This window comes from Leptidea sinapis, chromosome 2, assembly GCF_905404315.1.
Source record: "Leptidea sinapis chromosome 2, ilLepSina1.1, whole genome shotgun sequence".
Lineage (NCBI taxonomy): Eukaryota > Metazoa > Arthropoda > Insecta > Lepidoptera > Pieridae > Leptidea > Leptidea sinapis.
Window position 1 is genome coordinate 13,942,415 of NC_066266.1, and position 22,249 is coordinate 13,964,663.

Below are 22,249 nucleotides of genomic sequence, written 5' to 3' on the forward strand. Positions count from 1 at the left end.
AAAACGGATGATATAAATTTGTACTGAATTTGATTACAACACTCTTTGAATGATCGAATGGTTATTAGGACACTGGGTGGTTTAATGTTGGCAATAAGCTGTTTTAGAATTTTTAATAGAGGATTTAAAGCATGGGTGTAGATAAATATTACTATGAATGATTGTCATGGGGTGGTTTCAGCATCAATGATATCTCGCCGAATCACGACCGAGGAGCAGGCGAAGGCTGCGCTTGCTGAGAGACGGCGACGAGCCCGCGAGGAGTTGGAGCGACAGGCTGAGATTGAGAGACTCAGGTACTTGTGTGGTTTGGACGTGGACTGTGACGTCATGCCAGTAGTTATTAAGAATAAATAGATGGTATCAGCCGATAACAATCTTTCAATTTACTACCTGGTTATAATATTATTATATGTCGACTTGACGTCGATAACGTCACATCGTCGCCTTGGTACGGTATGCAAAACAAGCATCACTAGGATATTATTATTAATAAATAAACTACGATTAATCTTTTCAATATTTATAGATTGACGTAAAGGTGTTGTGCTTTGATGCTGATTATTATTATTATAATGATGAAAAATCAATAATAGAATCTGAGCTAACTAAAAAATTATTATCTGGTAGAACTTTTATTGCGAAACAGAAAAGAGACTACAGAACTATCAACAACAAAAGTCAGTACGTATCAATGAAAACTTCAAAAACAAAGCAGTGATTGCACGAAAATATCACGACATGTACCTAACGGTAATGAAACTGCAAACCGTACCGTAAGCGTAAATATGTTACAGACTGCAACGTGAAGCGGAAGAAGAAGCAGAGAGGCAGAGACTGGAGGAAGAAAGACAGAAGCGTGAAGAAGAGGAAGCGAGAGAGCTGGCAGCGCTGCAGAGGAAAAATGAAGAAGAGAAACTGCGAAAGGCTATTGAGGTTCGTGTTCCCAGCCATTCATGCTAGATGGAAGAAGTATTTGATGTATTTGAATCATCTTTGATATCTAGACATCATTCTGTAGCCAAGTTTGGTGAAAATGAACAAAACTACACATACACAGGCTGTAATCGTTAAGTGTGATCAGGCGACTAATCCGTACCATTATAGATCTCAGAACATTTAATGCTTGCATAATAATAACTATTCCTGATGAAGCTGATGGAATTCTTGTATGTTTGTCTATCATATAGTATGTTTAGACGCCCAACTTATCAGACTTTTTTTTATACCAAATTACGATATTGGCCATGAAGGGCGGATTGCTTTACGCAGCAATTTGCGATCAACTCAATAATGAAAAATTTATTGTTTTTAAAGCGATATCCCTCAATTCGGGAATTAATTATACAAATTGAATTTGTAACCAAAATTTAAGCGGGACTCGATCCCAAGCCTTCTCGGGTTCCGACGGAGTGCTCTTACCAACTGAGCTAACCGTTCATTGGTAAGTGCGCTTGGAAGAAAGCCGAGAGGTTGCCCGTTAAGAGTCCTGCATCGTTCATAAATTTTGCTTACAAATTCAATTTCAATAGCAGATGCTTAAATTTGCTATCACCTGTAAACAAGTGAACCCAATGTATGTCCGTTGCAATGTACATTTTAGTTAGTTTGTTACTTTAACTGGACTGTTTACACACTTGAATTGGCCCATTGTGCGTTTTCATATGTCTTCTTACTCCAACCAGCCCAGATCATTCCAGAAGTCTAGCAGTCTTTAAGTTTCTGCAGGCATCCGGAAGCGATGCTGGTGGAGTATTTGTGCCCGTTGTTCGGCCAGACTCCTGCACTCCATTTAGCACGTGGCGTTTCTTTTTCTGCCTCCATGCATCCTCTGCACAAAGGGCTGTCTGTTACACCTATGATAGACAGATGCTTGTTCAAGGGACGGTGACCAGTGACAACTCCTACTATCGTACGTATTTTGTCCTTGTGAAATGTACACTTATATAGAGATTTATTTTCTCATTTGCTCCAGGCTCAACAGCAGCTTGAGCGCGAAGAAGCTGAACGTAAGAAGCGAGAGGAAGTGGAGAAGCAGATGCGGCTCAAAGAGGAGGAAGAGAAGAGGAGAGCCGCGGAGGAAGCAGACAGGCTGAAGCGAGAGGAGTTGGAGAGAGAAGAGAAAGAGAGGCTTGCGAGGAAGCAGCGCGTCGAGGCGATCATGGCGAGGACCAGGCTAAAGAAAGTTAGTAATTACGTACCACCTATGAACAGCACTCACAACTAGATGCTTGTGAAACTGAAGTGGCAGTGGGCAGGGCACATAGCTCGACGGATAGATGGCCGTTGGGCCAGTAAAGTCCTCGAAGGGCGACCGCGTACCGGAAGACGTAGAGTTAGTAGGCCCTACATTATGAACCTACGATCTGTTTAAGATCGTCGGAATAGGTTGGATGAGGGCCGCGCAGGAGCGATCGTCATGGCGATCTTTAGGGAGGCCTTTATACAGTAGTGGACGTCTTCCGGCTGATGATGATGATGATCAATAGCATTCGTAAATTGCGTTGGTTCTAAATTATTCATACTTCATCATTACAATATTTCTTTCACTTTCTTACTACACACATAAAAGTATGTCGTTTTAAGTTTTTATATAATTACTCTGGGAAGCTTTAAATGCTTTTTGATTTATTCGAAACTAACTTCTTCCGTAACAATTTTTCAGTAAAAGAAGTGTGAATAAGTAATCCTAAACTTGTGAGTAGTATAATGTTGTTTTTATTGGTGTCATAACCAATTCTGAATCAGCGCCCCTAAATAATAGGAACTTTATGTATTTACAGCAAGCCGAAGAAGACAAAAAGAAACAAGAACAAGATAAACCCCAAGAGCCACAGAACAAAAATAACGATACACAGGACACCACAGACTCGCAAGATGTCAAACAACAAAGTGACAACGACAAAACAACAAACGGCGGTAGCAACGGTAAAGTTGAAACAAATGCCAATGTTGTTACAGAAGTGTCTGTAGCAAAAGACGGAGAAGAAAAAAAGAATGGTGTAGAAAGTGATGTCGAAACTACGAAAAGTGAAGAAATCATAAACAATAATAAAAGTGCCACAGCTGATGGTGTTAAAACTTTAAAAGGCGAATCAATTAACAATAATGCAAATGTATTAGCAAATGTTGAAGGCGGCGAAGTAAAGAATAATGGTGTCGAAGCGAATGGTGAAAAAACGCAAGTTGATGTACTACATGGTGGACTTGAGTTGGTCGGACAGACTGAAGTCAAGGTTGTAGACAATGGAAACGTGCCCACAGGGGATCTGTTGTCGTTTACCACTAGTCAGGTTGGTTTCCATTCATCTAATTATTTTTACTGAATAGTATGTAGTTTCGCACATGCCTTTTTTAATATTTGCAACACATTCCACATTCATTATTATAATCTAAACATTAATATTCTTTCCATTGAATACTATTCGGGTAGCTCCGTAAAATCTTCTCGTCCCTAATACCAAAGTGTCTGAAGACGAAGTTTTTTAACCAATGTGTGTAGTCAGTGATGACTTACAGAACGCAGACGTGGTCGCTAACTATGGGCCCTATGAGGAAGCTCATTGTCGCTCAGAGGGCAATGGAGAGGGCTATGCTCAGAGTCGATTGTTAGGTTTATTTTATTTATATGCTAGTACAAACGTTGTTTTGCCATATGAATTAACTACCGCGCGCCCGCTTATTGCGAATTGTTATATGTAATGAAATGTCGTTGACTGAATTATTTGTATCGCGAATATATAGGTATTTCTAGGGCACATAGCTCGACGGACAGATGGCCGTTGGGGCAGTAAAGTCCTCGAATGGTTACCATGTGCCGGAAGACGTAGTGTTGGTAGGCCTCCCACAAAATGGACCGACGATCGGGTCAATTTCGCCGGAGTAGGTTGGATTGGATGAGGGCAGCGCAGGACCGATCGTCATGGAGATCTTTCGGGGAGGCCTTTGTCCAGCACTAGACGTCTTCCAGCTGAAATGGAAATGGATGGACCACTTTAAAATATTAAACTTAAATTTTTGCAAGCGATTTTTTTGCAAACCGTACCTTATATCTGTGTGACTTCACAGCGCGTGAACAGTTACTCGTACAGGTTGTAAAATTTCATGACTATTATATACTTATTACCTTATGCTGTTTAAATGGTTGCAAAGTTATGCACCGCGAATGTGAATATTGCTGTTGCGTTAGATACTATGTTGCAGCGAACTGTAATTGTGTGCTTGGACTATAGAATTACAATAAAGTAGCGTACAAAAGAACTGATAGCTGGATAATAATGACCATATTTATTTATCAATGTGTGCGTTTGTTTGTTTAATATTCAAAATACTAATCCAAATGGCTGTGCACATCATATTTTTTAACACAAATGTGTGAGTGTGTGTGATTGAAGTATTTATTTAGATTAACTTTATAATATGAAACTGTGTTTTTACATTAGTTTTTGCGTAAATGTTTAATTTTTATTATTATAAATAATAATAATAACTTTTACGCAAAATCTAATATAATTGCACAGTTACAATGCACGCGAATTAATCCTTTAAAGAGTGAAAACTTTAACTGAATGTAAAACTTTATAATATGAATTAAAAGCCTTTTAAAACACTTTGCCAAAACCTTGTGCACAGCGCCGCGACAGGCTGAACTGAAGTTTGACTGCGATTATAACCCTTTAATGTGCTCCGTAAGAGCTTATATACTACTTGGAGAGATGAATGTGTTGCATGTACACACACTACAGCTGACTGTTTACGACTTTTCAATCAAAACAGAGTTCAAGCAACAATAGAATCACTTTTATTTTCTATCTTGCTGTATCTCCGTTAGAGATGTTCCTCTCTCTCGCACGCTTTGTTTGTATATACGCTAGTTTATTGTAAATCTATGGTCTTAACGCAACACTGACCTCTACTATATACCACTCGACTGGCGGCTGTCATAGTGCTTTTGTGCCTGTTTGATATTCGCCATTTTGGCGCTGTTGGCCATGTAGCGAGAGTCTGCGGTACTAAAACTAGTGAAGACAACCTCAGCAAACATCGATAGATGGTGGGAAAATATTTACAAAATAAATGTTACTTTATTACCTTGATTCTTAAGTATAAATAAAATTACACGGAAAACGAACGAAATTAATTCAAAATGCAAAAATACTTCAGAGTATTGTATAGTCCTTCGCATGCATTTGTGTATTATATGTCAAAATTAGTTCTCTGGACGCCCGCGAGTGGCGCTTCAAATAGGCAAAAAAATAAAACAGCCTGTCCAGTGGTATTTATACAGGTCAGTGGGACGCAACCACACATCGACACGTCAATCAATCACACACCAGCCATCAATTCTGCTTGACGTCAATTCAATCATGTTGTACGCCAGTGGTTTCTGATTTCTACTATTTCCTGTCTGAACAGAATGAGTCGCCACGAGTCGAGAACAACGATGACGTCACTGCGGAGTCCGGACATACAGAGGTGTGTAATGTACTGTACTTTTTTACATAAATAATCATATAAATCGCGAGTGAAATCAAATAAATGCGGCATTATATGCTTTTTAACCGACTTCAAAAAGAAAGAGGTTCTCAATTCTATTTTTTTTATGTAATTGTTTCGTATGTAGTTTCCTAGTTTCCGTACCGTCAACCTAATACTTTAGTTTGTATCATTCGAGGTACAAGTATACATTAAACTGCTTTCCTAGTTTATCTCAATAGCCTAAGCATGCGTGTTTTTTGAACAAAAATTATTTGTTATTAAAATTCTAAACTAAGATTACACATGCTTTCATTTTTACCGCCATCTAGCGGTAAACACCCATACTGCAATTATTTACTGTCAAACCTAAATTTTTATGCGTTTATGATAATATTTATACCTTTAATTATTATTGGAAACTTTAAATAAAGTAATATGTTTTTCAAACGTTTGTGGCTTCGAATAAGAACGTTAAACTCAAATCACAGAGGACCTTTGTATAAAGACTCAAATTATATATATATATTTTTAACTTATTACCTCAAAATAGCACAGTGCTGTCGGCTTCATAGTTCATATTATAATTTAAATACTATGATTTAGTTTTTCTAGTTATTATTATACCTGATATATATAAACTAACTTACCACTTCTTTTGGCTGTTTTTCGGGCTGTAACTTGTTTTGATTACAATAACATTAGTTATGGGTGGTCGAACGGTAATTTTTACCAACACAAATATCTCAAAAATGCTTGAACATTCTCGTAGAAGTACTGGTCTATTAAAAGAAACAATTTTTATTTATTATTGAAACCTGTACCTATATCATAACCGGCACACTTATTTAATTTCTCTAGTATATCTTTAAAACCTATTTTAAGCACAAATCACACAGCAACTTTTTATCACAGTAAAACTTTACACGGGTCACGGATGTCGGAATTAACATCTTATAATAAAAAATAAAATACTTATTATTAATCAATGAATATACCTATTTACTCTAATGATACTCATGTAGACAAATAAACGAAACAGGTTTAAACTCCTAATATGGAGCGAGTGAGACAGATGTGGGTTCGAGACTCGGGACTAAACGGTTTATCTCGCTACAATTCGTTATTAGGCATGCCTACTGAGTGGGCTGAATATAGTTTTTTTTATGGAATAGGAGGACAAACGAGCGTACGGGTCACCTGGTGTTAAGTGATCACCGCCGTCCACACTCTCTTGCAACACCAGAGGAATCACAGGAGCGTTGCCGGCCTTTAAGGAAGGTGTACGTGCTTTTTTTGAAGGTACCCATGTCGTATCGTCCCGGAAACACCGCACAAGGAAGCTTATCGTATTACTGTGAATAATTATAGTTTTCTAAATAAGATGTATGAAATACTCGTTGCGTCGTTTAGGCATTATCGGGACTGTCTACCGTACGAATTTAGTATCTAGCTTAATGAAATATTGAATGAGTCGGTGTTCAATAGAAGTTTGGTTATAGAATAACGGAACCAAATTTAACTTATTCAACTTTGTTATTTAATATTTTATTTTTATTATATAATTAGCAACTGTATTTATTTATTTAAGACTTTCATAACGAGGTAGGCAATGCCTAAAGGCATATATGGAATGCACGCCCCTGCTTTTACGCAAGTAAAGTCTGAGCAAAGACTAAGTACACTCTTTTTCTCAGCCTTAGAAGTCGGCCTAGGATTAAACTATTGTTGTGTAACTAATCCATAAAAAGGTATTTATTTTCTCAAAATTGATCTCTTCAGAATTCCTTTCGATGTTATTTCTAACACTACCACCGCTTCAAAAACAAACAGGCGCTCTGAGAAAGAAGAACCAGCGCAAAAAACTCTTCCGGCATCCTATCTTAATAAAATATACAATAATATATTGTACTTTAATTTTTATTGGTATAAAATAATCATAATCTAATCCCAGGGTGTCTGTATTCAACTGTGGAGTAGTAGAATTTACTAAAGTCTAAAGAGTCATTTTTGTTATAAAACATTTAAATTTACCGGGAATTTATTATAAGTATTTTAAAAATATTTCAGTAAAACACTTTTTAACGGATTCAAATTCGTGTTACTGTAACTGTGTTGTTACATTTTTGTTCAAATTTACATTTTATTATTATTTTGGTTAACCCGAGGTATCGAGACCTTTCCAGATTACGTTTTCAGGGGGACTATAGCATAAAAATGTAACTTTTACGCTAATTCTAATGTAAAAACACAGTTTCAATTACACGCGTTTTAGTCCCTTAAAAATTGTTTTGTTTAAATGTGTTACACTAAATATTACGTTAAACGTAAACTTCTATAATCTAGTTCATTGTCATCTTAGAACAGATTTCGAAATGTTTTCTGCGGCTCAGTAATTTTAATGTACATTTTTAATCATCAGTGTTAAATATATCAATTACAGTACTGTAAAAGGACTCAATTAACATGATCCACCATGAAACAAAAATCATCATCAATTAAAATACGATTTTACAAATTAAAATGTAATTGGTTGATGCATTGGGTGTGTGTGAAGTCGTTTAGTATACCTCTAGTGTTATTTTTAATTTAATAAATTGTTAAACGAAAATATCAGAATTAATATTTAAATAGATATTTTATTTCTTTTAATTTGTTTAGTACCTATACCTTGACTTGTTTGGTAGATTTTGTTAATTTCCTAATTTCATTATGTCATAGAATGGTTTTTTTATAACTTAATATATACTTATTTTATAAAACTATTTCACACATACTATGCATGTATTTTATACGTGTATTTTAGCATGTGGTATTCATCTTTAAAGATAGTGCATTTAGAAATAAGACCTTTGTAACTTAGCATATCACAGAAATCTAAATAAATAAATAAATAAAAATGGTTTTCAGAGCAAGGACACAAGTGACGACCAACTGACAGTCGGGAAGCAGCCAGAACTCGGTAACTTACTATCACTGGACACTATGGCCCCCGACGCTGGCCAGTTACCAGCCACCGTGGGTCACATATCCGCTAGCTTCATACAAACGGAGCGCATGGCCGAACACAACCAGAAGATCGAACCCAAGCTACTAGAAGACGATTTCACGACGCACAATGGCCACAATAGTCATCCGCTGACGTTGCGGAATGCGATCTAATTGTATGCAGGTAAGGTCGAAAATGGCTCGGTCATGTGTGCGTATTGGCTAGCCAGGCTAGTGATGCGGTGTACGGCGTGCGATATCGATAATTTATTTAGCTTTTTCGGGCACAGTTTAGAGGAATCGAAGTAGATGCGGCGTGGGGAGAAAATAATAACATAGAAATGTTTCCTTTGTATTTGGAGCATATTTGCTTTGATGCATTTGGTTTTCTGTTCTAAATTCGAAGTAATTCCCAGTTTAAATATACTTTTCATGTCTAATTAATTTGTTGTGTTATTATCGAAATTGTGTATCTCTAAACTGTGGCATCAAATATAAAAGTGAAAATAAAAAATATTTTAAAGCTGTATGAGTTATGATTATAAGAAAGTGCCTTTGTGTATTCGATTGATTTCCAGTTTGGTGCTATAGGTTGGTTTTACTTGTTTCTCATAAAGTATTTTATAACTTAGTGACGATTGGTGCTAGAAATCGATACTGCTTGGTGGTAGGTATCACTTGAGCCGGTGACATTTTTATTTATTTATTTTATCAAAATACACACTATCATTATCACACTATAATTTTAACATTGCACTACCAATATTATTTATTTATGTTTCATTAGCTAGGAGACAATCTGTACGTTCTGTGCATTATTTAATAATTTAGAGACCATTTAGAGGAATCTCCATACTATGTTTTTTTTTAAATATTACACTTTAGTAAAGTTTCACTGGTCAGTAAAGTTGAACGGCACTTCGTTTTACGATAGTGACATACATTTTACTATTACTATTTTAGGTACGACAATTCGCAGATTAATGTGATAAATCTAGAAAATATTCATGTTCGTTTGATTAAGTTGCTATTTTTAAATTTTGACCAAGAACATCCCATGTAACTTAATTAATTAGTACTTTGTATTCGTAAAGATAAACGATCTCCAGTCGATCGCTAAGTTATAGAATACTGTTGTTGATAATGTGTTGTAATTCTGGCCAATATGTACGCATTGACGGTTCGATATCTCGATACATTTTAATCGATTAGTTTCATATTAAAATTACCTTTGATACAAACATTTTAAACAAACGATTATCAATTACTCTAGCAGACTCGATTTATCGATAATGGGTATCGATAGTCACTAAGAATGCTTTTGCCTCAACGTTACCATATGTAAAAACGCTTATCATTGTTAATCATTGAGCGATATCATAATGAAATAAAAAAAGAATTGAAACATAAAATAAAGTTTCAGCAAATGTATCGATTTATCGATGTTATAGGTAGGGTTGGTTAGCACTTGTAATATTTCAATGTAATTATTGCATTTATGAAAGCAAATTGAAGATTTTTATTGTAAACATTATAATTATTGTAACGAAAAGCTTATTTGGTATATTTAAGCGATAACAAATATTCACAGCTTCATGTTTCTCGTTTAGTAAGAAAAAAATTCATATTGGAACACACATAGATCGTTAGTCTAGTAATTGGGGAAGTAAAGGTTAATTAACCGTCATTAATCACTAATCAATTAATCGTAATTAATTATTGATTCGTCAGTTAGGTTGTGTACAGAAAAGCTGTGCTTATTGTGCATACAATTATTATAAGCTTTTATTTATTGTGATTCTTTTTTAATAATGAAAATATAATCAATTTTGTTTATTTGTTAGATTTTTTTTCTCTTGGGAATGTATTAAGGCGGTGAAGCAGTTTTGTTTGGACTCCGCGTCATTGAGACGCGCATAATGAAAGAGCATAAGCGAACGCGATGGACATATAACTAGTTTGTGTAAAGATTAAGATATTATAAAGAATATAACCAGCTGTCTCATACATGATGATAAAAGTGTTTGAAAATCGGACTGTTTATTAACGGAATATTTGAAACGGTTACAAAACAATTCAATTGAAATTTAATTAATTGTTAATGTCGTAATTTCTTTATTTTAATTCAAACTTGGACTTCGCCTTTACTTACATTATATTGACTGCAGGTCATTTGTGGAGGCTCCTTTGCACAGGATGCCGGCTAAATTATGAGTACGAAAATGGGCGACTATTTTTGCTGTGAAGCAGTAATGTGTAACCATTACTGTGTTTCTGAGACTTAACATCTTTTATCTCAAAGTGACGAGTGCAATTTTTATTATTTATGTATGTATTTCATTGTAATGGGCAGAGCGGATCAATTTCCATCAGCTGAACGTCCTGTTCGTCTCGTAAGGGATAAAAAAACCTTTGCATAGTTCATTGTTTAATCTGATATGAAAACGGATCAATTACGGCATTTGAATTGCTGTTGGCAAATAGAGTGATCAACAATAAATATAGTTATTCATAAACAATTTGTATTATAAGTTAGCTAGAGTTCTTCAACAAATATAATCAATTATTTTCTATTAAGAAAAATTTTCCTCTTTATCCAATTTGTGCTTATCTTTTGAAATTTCCACTGGCGCTTGTATTCTCTAAGTTTAGATTACAATTACCTATTTATAATGACTGCTAGTACCAGTGGGAGGCTCCTTTCCACAGGATGCCGGCTAGATCATGGGTACCACAACGGCGCCATTTCTGCCGTGAAGCAGTAATGTGTAAACATTACTGTGTTTCGGTCTGAGGGGCGCCGTAGCTAGTAAAATTACTGAGCAAATGAGACTTGACATCCTATGTCTCAAGGTGACGAGCGCAATTGTAGTGCCGCTCAGAATTGTTGGGTTTTTCAAGAATCCTGAGCGGCATTACATTGTGATGGGTAGAGCGTATCAATTACCATCAGCTGAACGTTCTGCTCGTCTCGTTTCTTATTGTCATAAAATAAATATAGTAATTTTTTGCTTTTTTTAGAGAATTGAACACATCTGTAGTTACTACACACATTTATTTCCGAGAATGATGCGCCAGTGGAATGCCTGATAGTTTAGTCTAGATAATACATCTGTCAGAATTGATAGATGTCTATAAATTATGTCAATTGTGACAGATGTACGAAAATTTACGCCCAAAAATTTGAATAATTTTGAAATGTTTATGTATTAATTTTATAGTTGTATAAAATTGTATTAACACGCTGTCGTGGTTTGTTCTACACGACGGGTGTTCCTTCGTTTCTCGTTGTTCGGTGTCTGTGGTTCGTGCGATGTTATCGTTTTCTTTATCATAATAATATTAATTTTAGTATAATTATAATTGAATTTTGAGCCACAGGCAACGAAGAGGCGTTTGCTTGTAGTTTATACATTTCTTGCTAATCGTCCATTTTTTAGGTTTCCCTAGAAACAATCATGTAATGTTACAAGTCTTTTTCGGTGTTTCTTGAGCATTCTTTTGGCAGCCATTTTGTTTTGAGTACGCATCACAAAATGACGACCGCCTTGTGTGTACTGTGTGAAGTACAGACGAAAGGGTCCCTACAAAATGTATTTACACATCAAACATGGCTTCTATGTACGTTCTATATATTATGTTAGCAATCGATGGATTTATAAGGAGAAAGATTTAATAAAATTATTATGAAATTTATATTGTTTGGTTTGTTTTTTAATCTGCATTTATGACAGGAACTAGTCAATAATTTGCCTGATGGAATGGAATATAAATGAAATAAATATAAAATTCAAAACTGCTTTTATTGGATATTAATAAATATTAACTAAATAACTTAATTTTATAACACTTTGCCAGCCTTTGCAAAATGGTTGTAACTACAAATATAAGATTTATAATTGAGAAACATTAGAATTTATAATTATTTAAAATTTGAAAAGATTTTTTATTACATGGTATCGCAAAAGTCTTAAAAGCATCAAAAGTCACACAACTATTAACTACAATATATATTACAATATTTCACAATAATTACTGTGAAATGGGTAACTTTATTTAGATAGTGACTAGACAATTTGACTAGAGATTTCTTAGTCTAAATTATTGGTAAGGTAGCTTAGTAGATAATTATGGATATGATTGTCATTTTGTAGTCCTTTTCAATTGATTTTGTGGAGACTTTCTTAATTAATTTGATACATCCCAGTCCCCAGTTGCACCTGAAAAGAGAGATAGATATTAATGATAATATAATAAATAAACTGGTTTACACAAGTTTGTTTCGGTTCTCGTTGACTCTATTCCGGACATTTTGGCACGGCCGGTGTTTGAAACATGTGCTGTCGACTGCATAGCAATGAATAGGTAATGCTGATTTGCAGCACATCATTCATATGCAGAAGAAATAGTATAGGGGATAGCACGGAGCCTTGCGGGAGATCAGCGTTTATGGGTACTAAGGAGCATGCATCGTTGATAACAACCTTGGTGCTCCGATCGGCCTAAAAGCTAGTCACCCATGTGCACAACGGAAAAGGTTGAGGTTCAATGAGAAGAAGTGGATAGAAACTCACTGCTACAATTTTAAATCAACATTATTAGCTTAATCGTTTTACAAACTATTTTCACTACAATATAATATGTAAAGTCAATGCTCAAAGCCATTCACGTGTAAGTCAAGGAAGTTAATTTAAATTAATAAGTACAAACACAAGTGGAGATTTGCATTTAATTAATGATTATATAAAACTATAAGTAAATGAAATAACTCTTATAACTTATAAGGGCCGTAGCCTTTTGATGTTAAAAGATCGCTAGCGAAATAGCTAATGGTAATTCTGAAAACTACACATATCAAAAAAGTCTAAGCAAAATGTACTAATTTAAATCTTAGGATGGTTTTTCACATTATAATGTTGTATTTTATTTTTAAAATAATATTTTTAGGGTCCTATGATGTAAAAATAACAGTTGTTGTCTTTATAAGTTCTTTTAATAACAGAAATTAACAAAATTAGAATATACTGCAGCAACTAAGGTACTTACATAGCAGGCCAAGGCAATACGCGGACGTTCTCCGTTGCTAAGTATTGACTGGTTCGCCGAGCTGTATGTGAACGCGCATTGTCATGCATTAACGTAAAATTGTAGCCAAAGGTTTGTGCAAATGGATGGAAATAAGGTCTGAGAATATCCTCAACGAAATTTTCAGCGTTTATGTTTCCATTTACAAAAACGAGCTCATTTCGTCTGTTCTTCATAATACCCGCCTATACCATAGCTGTTGAGCCGCTGTATGGATGAACTTCCTGAATGCACCTGAGCCTTTCAGTATTTCTGGACCGACAGTACACTCGCACCCTTCTTGTATCAGGCCTAAACCCGAATGGCGACTCATCGAACATAATTTTAACCCATTGTTCCTGGGTCCATGTTCTGCGTTCTCTACACCATTCATTTCGACGAACACGATTCCCGTGACGTATCGGATGGCACCTAATTGGGCGAAGGCCGTACTCATGCAGTCGATTTCGCACAGTTTGGGGACTTACATCAACACCGCTTGAATTTGTAGCCTCAAACTTATCTCTCGAGCGGTTAACATCGGCTGGCGTCTTGCAGTCAGTTGTATGTACCGGTCTTGCCGAGTGATTGTACTCCTTTTACGGCCTGAATGCTGTTCAGCGGGTTCCCTTGAATTATTGTAGCGCTGCCAAAGATGACAAACCACTTCTATGAAGGTCAAAATGTCGAGATACCTGAGATTGATTACTTCCCGCTTGCAACATCCCTACAGCTCATTGCATTTTATTTGCCACCAAATGACGTCGCTCCATGACGTAAAGAATTCAATTTTGTCGCTTACTTTATTTAAATGGTTAGTAAAATTATAAAATCAAGACTAAACGTAGCAATAAAAACGCACTTAAATTCAAACAAATTCCCTTTCATTTAACTTTTTGAAAAAAAGAAAACATAATGAATTTTTTTTTACAACCAGCCAGTATGTCATCAATAACAAAAAAGTTTACATACCTAAGTGACATTTGAGTGAATAAAGACTTAGAAATTAATTAATATAAATGGTAAATTTGTAATATCATGCATGTTGCTTAGACTTTTTTGATGTGTGTATATTACGTCATTGATTAATTTCTCATTACCTTTCGGGATATATTGCTCAAACAAACAATAAAATATTCAAGGAAAAAAAAATATAATATCTCTTTACATATTTGTAAGGGCAACTTTCGGTCCAGATTCAGAAGAGAGATTTACCCATCAAAATATGGGTTTAAGCATAGACTTACAATCTATGCTATCAGTGACTAGGGTAGGGCGGGGCTAGGGGCGGAGCATAGGGGCAAGTTGGGCAATCAAAATATCTCGTAAACTATACACCGCACGCAGAAACATCAAATAGCAAAAAAAAAGCGTCGACAGAGAACTTATCGCACGACCAGCAGTGGTGACACGTCGATCGAGTAAAGTACATGACCGCATTATTTATTTTGACAACAAAGAGTAAAATAGTTGTAAACAGTAATATTTCGTCTTAAATATTTAGATTTCATTTGTTTTCAATCGGGTAAGTGTTATACAATGATAAATTTATTCTACTTTTGATACATATAAAGGTTCTGCGTATAATTCTAACAGATTGTTCATAATCTCACCTTTGTCTTAAAATTTCGGGGTGGGGCTAGTTGAGCTATAGTTGCTCAACAAACATGGATTCAGTGCATTAGATATTTGAAATGTGGATGAGACAGGAGTGTCCACTGTGCTGAAGCCAAGTAAGATTGTAGCTGGGAATTTTAAAGTTTATCAGGCGAGAAACATGCATACAATGTCAAGTTTGCAGAAAATGGGCTCATACAAAATGTGAGCCTGGTGCTGGTCTTACTATCGTTTGTGTCAATTGCAATAATGACATGAGTTCATTATTCAAATACTTTAGTTTTGTCGTTTAGCCCATAAAAATTATAAATAAAAGATGATTCTCTAAAACAACTTTGATTTCGTGTCTAGTTAACATTGAATCCATCTGAGTGCTCAATTTGCCTCATGCCCTTGCTCAACTTACCTCACCCATGGGGTATGTTGAGCAAACATGACTTACGGTATTTAAACAGCTGTAGCTCTTAATCTCAACTAGCTAGAAATAATTACTATGGACACTTTTGCTAGGGGATATATTAGTAATTGATCAGTATGCAGAACAAGACATTAAGAGTTATCGTTGAGGAGCTATGGCCGCTCAAGTGAAAAATTGCTCAACTAGCCCCGCTCTACCCTACATCTCAGCGGAAAAGTATTTACTTCAGATTGTAAGGAATTTTTGGGTTTTGTTCAGGATCAAATCGAACAAAAACAAAAGGAGAAAAAAATGCGTAAGCAGGATAAAAATAGTTAAAAGAAATTTCTAGTACAATTTAAATTAAAAAAATGGAATGGAAGAGCATCATTTTGAAAATAGAACATCCGGGGGTATACAAGCCGTCCTAAGCGTGGCCTACGACAGTTCTAGTTAAGACTTGAAAGTGAAAAGGAAATGAAGGCAGAGAAGAAGAAGTAGTGAAAAGTGGAAAGGATTCAGGAGAAGAAGAAGATAGAAGAGTGTTCGGTGCGGTGTGTTCTGCTAAAGGCATCCCAATCGGGAAGAAGAACAACGGCAGACCGGCGAAGTGCAACTTCGGAAAAGTGAACGCAATAAAGGCTCGTTCCTTTAAGCTTTGTATTTATTTTCCAATCCCTGACCCACTCTCGTAACAGTATTTACAAGTCCAAAACAGTCAACGACGCTTGTCCTTAGCGTTAATATTCTAAGGCTCCATAGTATTTTGAATATTAAGGCATTTGCTAACACAAACAGGAACAAATTAAAATTGATCCCGTACTATCGGGCTGTGAAGTTGTTTGTCGGTATAGTATTTTAAAAGTCTGTGAGTGTGAAATTACCATTTTGTCGTAGGATTGACTTTGGATTACAATAAAACCTAGGGGCATGATTGAAGATGTCATCTAGAACATACTACATCATAAAATTTTGGGGTAAATTGCGACGTACGATAAAAAAAGGATCATCATAATTATTTCAGCCGTAAGTAGTCCACTGCTGGACAATGGCCTCCCCCAAAGATCTCCAAGACGATTGGTCCTGCGCTGCTCTCGTCCAATCTTCACCAGATCAGAAAATTGTACATGTGGTGTCGCATCAAAATAGCACCACCCCATCTCCTCCCGTGGGTGTCGTAAAAGGCGACTTTGGGAAACAAAGAACACGGGATGGGCAACAGCATCCTTCCGAGAAGCACCAACATCTCCTGTGATCGCCATCCTACCTGCCAAGCGTGGCGATTATGGCAAAACACCCCCAGAAAAAAAACATGACAGACACTAGTCCTCGGCCCCAAGTCCCCGGCGGCCCCGCTCGTGGTGGCCACGTTAGCAGCCACATAAGCGACGGGGCTGGGGGTGCTAAGAAAAATGACAATCGCAATACCTGACTCCAAGTCGGGTAAAACTTAGTATCCCGTAGCATGAATTATGAGATAAAAAATATTGTAGGTAATTGATAGAGCTTTAGCCCACGATTATAATGATACAGCCGTCTAGTCTGTCCCAGACTATTTTTTACGTTTCATTTTTCTGTTTTTCATTTACAATTGACAGTTATTAGCGTTTTATTAACGTGATTTACCAATTTTCTCTTACAACTTCTACCAATCTTATGATTATGACACAAACTGTACTTTGATAAATGTCGGCGAAACTTGCAATGAGATTTTAACGCAAGACAAGAGAAACCTTCATAATTTTACAAGACCCACATTAGGAATCCTCAGATATTCTCGGCGACAAACCTGCCCCAACGTAAGTACTTAGACAGATCTATAGAGTTATTTATATAAAGTTCGCGTTTGTGAAGTCTAAGTACCTGTAGTGATTGATCTCAGCCTTGGTACCATTTTTACATGATTTAAATAGTCTTTTACATGGTAAAGAATTTTCTTTTAAAGAAGCAATCAAAATGCTTTCAAAGAGTTTGTTATGCTCAAGCGCGCAGAGTTCCACCGCAAAGGTATAAATTACCTCCCCGTGAGATAGCAGACATGTATAGGTAACGAATAATTTTTTATTTCATTGAAAGTTCAGCTGATGGTAATTGATACACCCTGGCCATTATAATGCAGTGCCGCTCAAGATTCTTGAAAAACCCAAAAATTCTGAGCGACACTACAATTGCGCTCGTCACCTTGACGCTTAAGTTGTTAAGTCTGATTTGCCCAGTAGTTCGATATATATATTTATTGTACCTTCCAACAAAAAAAAATGTTAATTTTTCAATACTAAAACGAAGATGGGATATTTTAGCGATTGAGGCGACGTTTCTATCAGTTTTTTACCGATTTTTCTATATGCTTAAACTGTGTGCATAAACACCCGTACCTATAGCAGGGTTTTCATTATGAATTTTATTTGCAGTACAAAAAAAATTTACACCAAGGCGTACTATAGGATTTAAAATGTACTTATTAAATATCAAAACCATTCTAGAATATCTACCACCTATTCGAAAAGACGATATAAAGAAAAACTGATGGGTGCAAGATATTCAGAGGACTTCTAATTTTTTAAACAAAATTATTAGTTAAGTTGTCTGAGGGCAGTCGCTCCATTACCATCTGTGGTATCATTGAGATTAGCACGTAGATGTTTTAACAATTCTTTTGAATTTTGTATCACAAATGTTACACATCCAACAAATAATTTAGTAGTGACATAACAAGTTTATGTTTACTGGTGTCAACATTATGATTATTATAGTTTCTAGAAAATTGCTAATGTGCCTATGAATAAATATAATTTAACATTATCAAGAATATATTGAGAGGTAAAAGTATCCGCACAACCATTAATAACAAAATACCTACATACTTAATTATTCGCTAAAGGATATATTTAAATAATATTTCAATGAAAATTAATTACCATAATCGCCAGTGTCTGTCGCCTTTTTGCCCCGCATTCCGACGAAACCGGTCTGAAATTTTCTTTTGGGCCACGGTCCATCCAACAAAAACTTGATCTCTTTGGCACCGCTGTCCTTAACGTCTTTCTTACCTCGGACCCCAATGAATTTCCCACGAAACGACAAGTCATAGGGTCGCTTATTCTGAATTGATTTTTTACCCCGGACTCCGTAAAAAGCGCGCTTGTCAATCTCATTTGTCATTAGATCATTGGACACATCAGAACTGTCAGAATTCTCTTGCAAGTTTTGAATATATTCGTAAAATTGATTCAAAATTGGATATTCTTCGCTCGGTGTAAATTCATTGGTTGTGTAATCAATTTGGCCAAACAGTGACCCTTTTTGGGGCATGTAATAATTATCAGGGATATAATCGTTGTAATCTTTCTTTCCACGCATTCCGACAAAGCCCATTGGTGCTCTTTTATAGTGCCATGAATCTTCTGAAGAGTCATAACTCTTCTTTCCCTTGACTCCAACAAAGAACTGTGGTCTACGTTTAAAGAACTGCTCCCCATCTTGTTCTAAGGCCTTCTTTCCTCGTAATCCAACGAATCCTTCAGGAATACGTTTGAACATTTGCTGCGCATTCGTCATATAAATGAGTTGAAATGATATAAACAGTATGTACATTCGGTAACCCATCTTGTTTGTGTCTGTAACAGATTAAAAGTCCAATTAAATACCTCTATATACTAAAGTTGAGATTACCATGATATTTTGGTATTAGGTAACTGAGTAACAGGGACGAGCATTGGTTTTCTAGCAAGGTAGGCACTGTGGATGTAACTAGTCCTAGTTGAGCTTTGGAATAAGCAAAGATTGCATACCGTAGGTATCTAGAAATCTAGCGTAAGAAAAAAATTTTTTGAGTGGGTGTTCAATAGAAGTTAGGTAATAATATTCCGGAACCAAATTAAACTAAATTAACTTTAACAATAGTGATTTATTTATTTATGTTCGTAACGAGGTATGCACTGCCTATTTGCCTATATCATATGCACGCCCCTGCTGAGTAGGTTAGCTACACGTGTAACATAAATATTAAATTATATAGAACGATTTAATTTATAAACTTAAATTTTTAAAGACAGTAATGTTCATCATGTAATGGATTAACACTGGCGACACTAAATGAATGCACGGTTAGAGCTACTTAGCCGTACTCATAAAAATATGATTAAAAAAATACTGTTAATTCCCCTAAATAAATAAATTTTCCATAATATCATTTCGGAGCAACCTGTAGTACGAGTATCTAGTAGCCGCGTGCTAGCGCTAGCACTGACGCCCACTTGTTCCACGCTGCACCGCGCCGCAGACGTTCAGAATTCGCACGTTACTCAACTACGTAAGGGTGATTAATTGTTTTAAATATAGTATTTTATTTGACTAACGCGAGTCTTATACATTTAAATAAATTACTTTTTACACTTTACCCCACGCGTTTTACTCCTTATAGTTTGATCACTCCTTGTTTGAAAATATCGACATTTCAAGTATTTAATTTAATTTTTTGATTTATATATTTATGTTTACGCATAAGTAATTTATTGTCAAAAAAAGCGAAGGCATGTTGCGAATTTGCGAATTTACATAATTAACTTATACCTATATAGGAATGAATAATTATAATATTATATTTACATGTTATGAATAATGATAGCTTAGGCGGAATACGGCTGGCATTGTGGCAAAAACAACCACCCATTCCAAGAGGTATGCCTTAGAACTGAGAAGAACGGGCACAACAAACTCAGCGGGATTCCTTTTTTCTATATGTAAGAGATTTCCACGTATAAAGTCACTCATCACGATATCTCTGGTACCATTAGAGCTAAAGACTTGAAATTTGGTAGGAATATTCTTTTCACCGAGTAGAGGTCAGCTAAGAACGGATTTTCCAAAATTCCATCCGCAAGAGTTTTTTTTATTATGAACAGAGCAACGTCTGTCGGGTCAGCTAGTATATACAGGGTGTCCCGTAATCAGTGGACCAACGGGATACCCGTGATAGGGGTGGTCATCATCTCTCGAAAACACCAAATTTTACTGTTCTAGGGCCAGTAGTTCAAAAGATATGATTTTTTAAGCATTATTTTGAAAATTCTACCCTTATCAACACAAAAGTTGAAAAAAAATATTTTTTATTTTTATTTTGCCCTGTTTCTTAACTTAAGGTGGCTGAGGAAACATGTGTCTTCACAATTAAATCCATTTTTGTGAATAAATATTGCCAAATTAAAAATTAAAAACCAAAACATGCGCAAATATCAAATAACTAAATTTGCAACGTGATGTTTGAAGCAAGCTAGTGCAAAAAAAATGTATGACAGCCTTGCGGACCATTATTTAAAAAACATCTGCAGTTCATACTGATTCCAAAAAGGTATAACAATATTACATTTTACAAAAAAAATAACTTAATAACCAATTTTAGACTCCAATTGCGAGAAACATTTAAGCGCTATCTATTCTGAGAATTATTTTGTTATCGAGAGAGAGATAACACAATATGCTATCTCTTTCTCGCTCAGGTACCTTTTTCGTTTACGGGGTCCTATTGGCCGACGCCTATGATCCCCACACCCTAATTTTTCAAATTATTCTTAGTTTCATCAGAGACTTGCTCATAGCTCGTAGCTGCACACGTGTTTTTTACTTCGCTACCATTACGACTCTTTTTTTTGGTGACTGACGCTTGAATTGGACCTTGTTTGTCTTTGTGATTTGGATACTGTTTGCCCGGATTTTATAAAATGCCTAATACCTATACTCCTCGTGAATATGCTGAGATGTATTTTATTTACGGTCTGTGTAATGCAAACGCTCGGCAAGCAGCCCGTACGTATCGTGAGCGCTATCCTAATCGCGACCGCTATCCGGATCATCGAATTTTTCTCCGTGTAAATAACGCGTATTTAGAAGGCAGAATTCCCGGAGCTGCAAACAACGTGGGAAGACCTAGAAGAGTCGATGAACTTCAAATACTGGCCGAAGTGACAGAAGAACCTTCTACGAGTGTTCGTCGTATTTCAAGACGTACTGGTATAGCAAAAACAACAGTACATCGCATTTTAAAAAGAAACAGTTTATACCCTTATCATATTCAACGAGTGCAGGCACTATTACCTGCTGATTATCAACGGAGGATAGATTTTTGTGCAGAGATGCTTCGCCGATGCCGACAAGATCCACTATTTTTCAATTCAATATTATGGAGCGATGAATCGTGTTTTAAAAGAGTTGGAGTGTTTAACATTCATAATTTACATGAATGGGCTGTTGTGAATCCACGTATTGTACGAGAAGATAGATTCCAGCACCAGTTTGGAGTCAATTTGTGGGCTGGAATCTTAGATGGTAAACTTATTGGTCCATTTGAGCTCCCACCGAGGCTTAATGGTGCTCGGTACTTGCAATTTTTAAGAAATGACTTAAGTAATTTATTAGCAAATGTACCACAGGAGGTATGTGAGAGGATGTGGTTACAGCATGATGGCGCACCCGCTCATTATTGCAGACAAGTGAGGGAATATTTAAACGAGTCTTACCCAAGTAGGTGGATTGGACGAGGAGGTACAATCCCATGGCCAGCTCGATCACCTGATCTTAATCCATTGGATTATTTTTTATGGGGATATTTTAAAGAATCCGTATATGAAACCGTTAACGATAACGAAAGACAGCTAAGACAAAAACTGAATGTGGTGAGTGAAAAAGTCAAAAATAATGAAAGGGCGTTAA

The 22,249-nt window shown here is 35.9% G+C and overlaps 2 protein-coding genes across 11 annotated transcripts in view; one reads left to right on the top strand and one right to left on the bottom strand.

The window, feature by feature from the left end:
- LOC126976871 (capping protein inhibiting regulator of actin dynamics-like) overlaps window positions 1-12,159 on the top strand; it is an 83,076-nt gene extending 70,917 nt beyond the window's left edge. For all 6 annotated transcript variants that reach the window (XM_050825498.1, XM_050825532.1, XM_050825507.1 and 3 more), the window contains 6 exons: window positions 182-296; window positions 798-936; window positions 1,976-2,185; window positions 2,784-3,293; window positions 5,416-5,475; window positions 8,386-12,159. In XM_050825498.1, the coding sequence (XP_050681455.1) occupies window positions 182-296; window positions 798-936; window positions 1,976-2,185; window positions 2,784-3,293; window positions 5,416-5,475; window positions 8,386-8,637 (1,286 nt within the window). In that variant the 3' untranslated portion in view covers window positions 8,638-12,159. The remainder of the gene's footprint in view (window positions 1-181; window positions 297-797; window positions 937-1,975; window positions 2,186-2,783; window positions 3,294-5,415; window positions 5,476-8,385) is intronic.
- A 125-nt stretch (window positions 12,160-12,284) lies between these two features.
- Window positions 12,285-22,249, bottom strand: part of LOC126977396 (tachykinins-like) — a 100,485-nt gene continuing 90,520 nt past the window's right edge. For 4 of the 5 annotated variants that reach the window (XM_050826194.1, XM_050826204.1, XM_050826177.1 and 1 more), the window contains exons 2-3: window positions 18,460-19,158; window positions 12,285-12,683 (exon numbers count right to left, since the gene is read on the bottom strand). In XM_050826194.1, coding sequence (XP_050682151.1) covers window positions 12,652-12,683; window positions 18,460-19,147 — 720 coding nt within the window. In that variant the 5' untranslated portion in view covers window positions 19,148-19,158 and the 3' untranslated portion in view covers window positions 12,285-12,651. The remainder of the gene's footprint in view (window positions 12,684-18,459; window positions 19,159-22,249) is intronic. The other variant, XM_050826186.1, reaches the window with a different exon arrangement.